Genomic DNA, 801 nt, shown 5'->3' on the forward strand with positions numbered 1-801 from the left:
AGGTAATGTGCATAGATATAGGTAGTAATAGGTATATAGGAATAATTAAATAAATTACTTTGTCAAGGTGAATAGCTACAAATCTATATTTGCGTGGTTTTGCATTTATTCCGCACGTGTGTGTGAGAGCGTATACATGTAAGCACTACTGTGTTTGTGCGTTCTCCTATTTTTCTGTGAAAGGTCACCATAGTAAACCCGTTCTGGTCGCTGGCCAGTTCTAAAGACGCAATAATTTTAGGCCAGGTTCTACCGCACGCACCCCTGATCATCCACCCCCCCTTTCCCTCATTCAACCCCTCCCTGTCCCCCATCCCTCATCTCTCGTGCACCCCCTTCCCCTTCCCGTCCCCATACGTCCCCCCCCCCCCCATCGGGCAGTCCGTCGGTCCATCCTCGGTGCACCTGTGAGTCTGTAACAGTGAGACTTGGAACGTGATCGAGGAAGGTTGTGTCTTGCCTCTCTCCGGGTGATTCACTCTCACACGAGATCTTGCGTTGTGCTAATCCTCTCCCTTCCTGACACGATGCCTGCGAACGTGGAAGCTAGCAGTACTCTGGTGTTCTTCGTGAACGGAAAGAAGGTAAATTTCTGCCTCGATAGGGATGTTCATAGGAATTTATTGAAGGTTTATATCCCACCCATAAGGTTGTGTTATCGATTGTGTAAGATGGACTTCTTGGTGGTGGTGTCAAGGCTTTCATAAGCAGTTACATTCGAAGGGATTTTGTTGCAAGTGTTGAATGTGCGACCGTAAACATTATTTGCTGTCCCGGATATCGCATGTCTAGACGTTTTAA

At 47.2% G+C, this 801-nt stretch overlaps 1 protein-coding gene across 1 annotated transcript in view; it reads left to right on the forward strand.

The window, feature by feature from the left end:
* Window positions 1–433: 433 nt before the first annotated feature.
* LOC119590835 (xanthine dehydrogenase/oxidase-like) overlaps window positions 434–801 on the forward strand; it is a gene marked incomplete in the record, with an annotated part of 39,062 nt that continues 38,694 nt past the window's right edge. Inside the window, 1 exon segment of the mRNA XM_037939593.1 lies at window positions 434–584. Within this exon segment, the coding sequence (XP_037795521.1) occupies window positions 528–584 (57 nt within the window).

Source organism: Penaeus monodon, chromosome 27, assembly GCF_015228065.2.
Source record: "Penaeus monodon isolate SGIC_2016 chromosome 27, NSTDA_Pmon_1, whole genome shotgun sequence".
NCBI lineage: Eukaryota > Metazoa > Arthropoda > Malacostraca > Decapoda > Penaeidae > Penaeus > Penaeus monodon.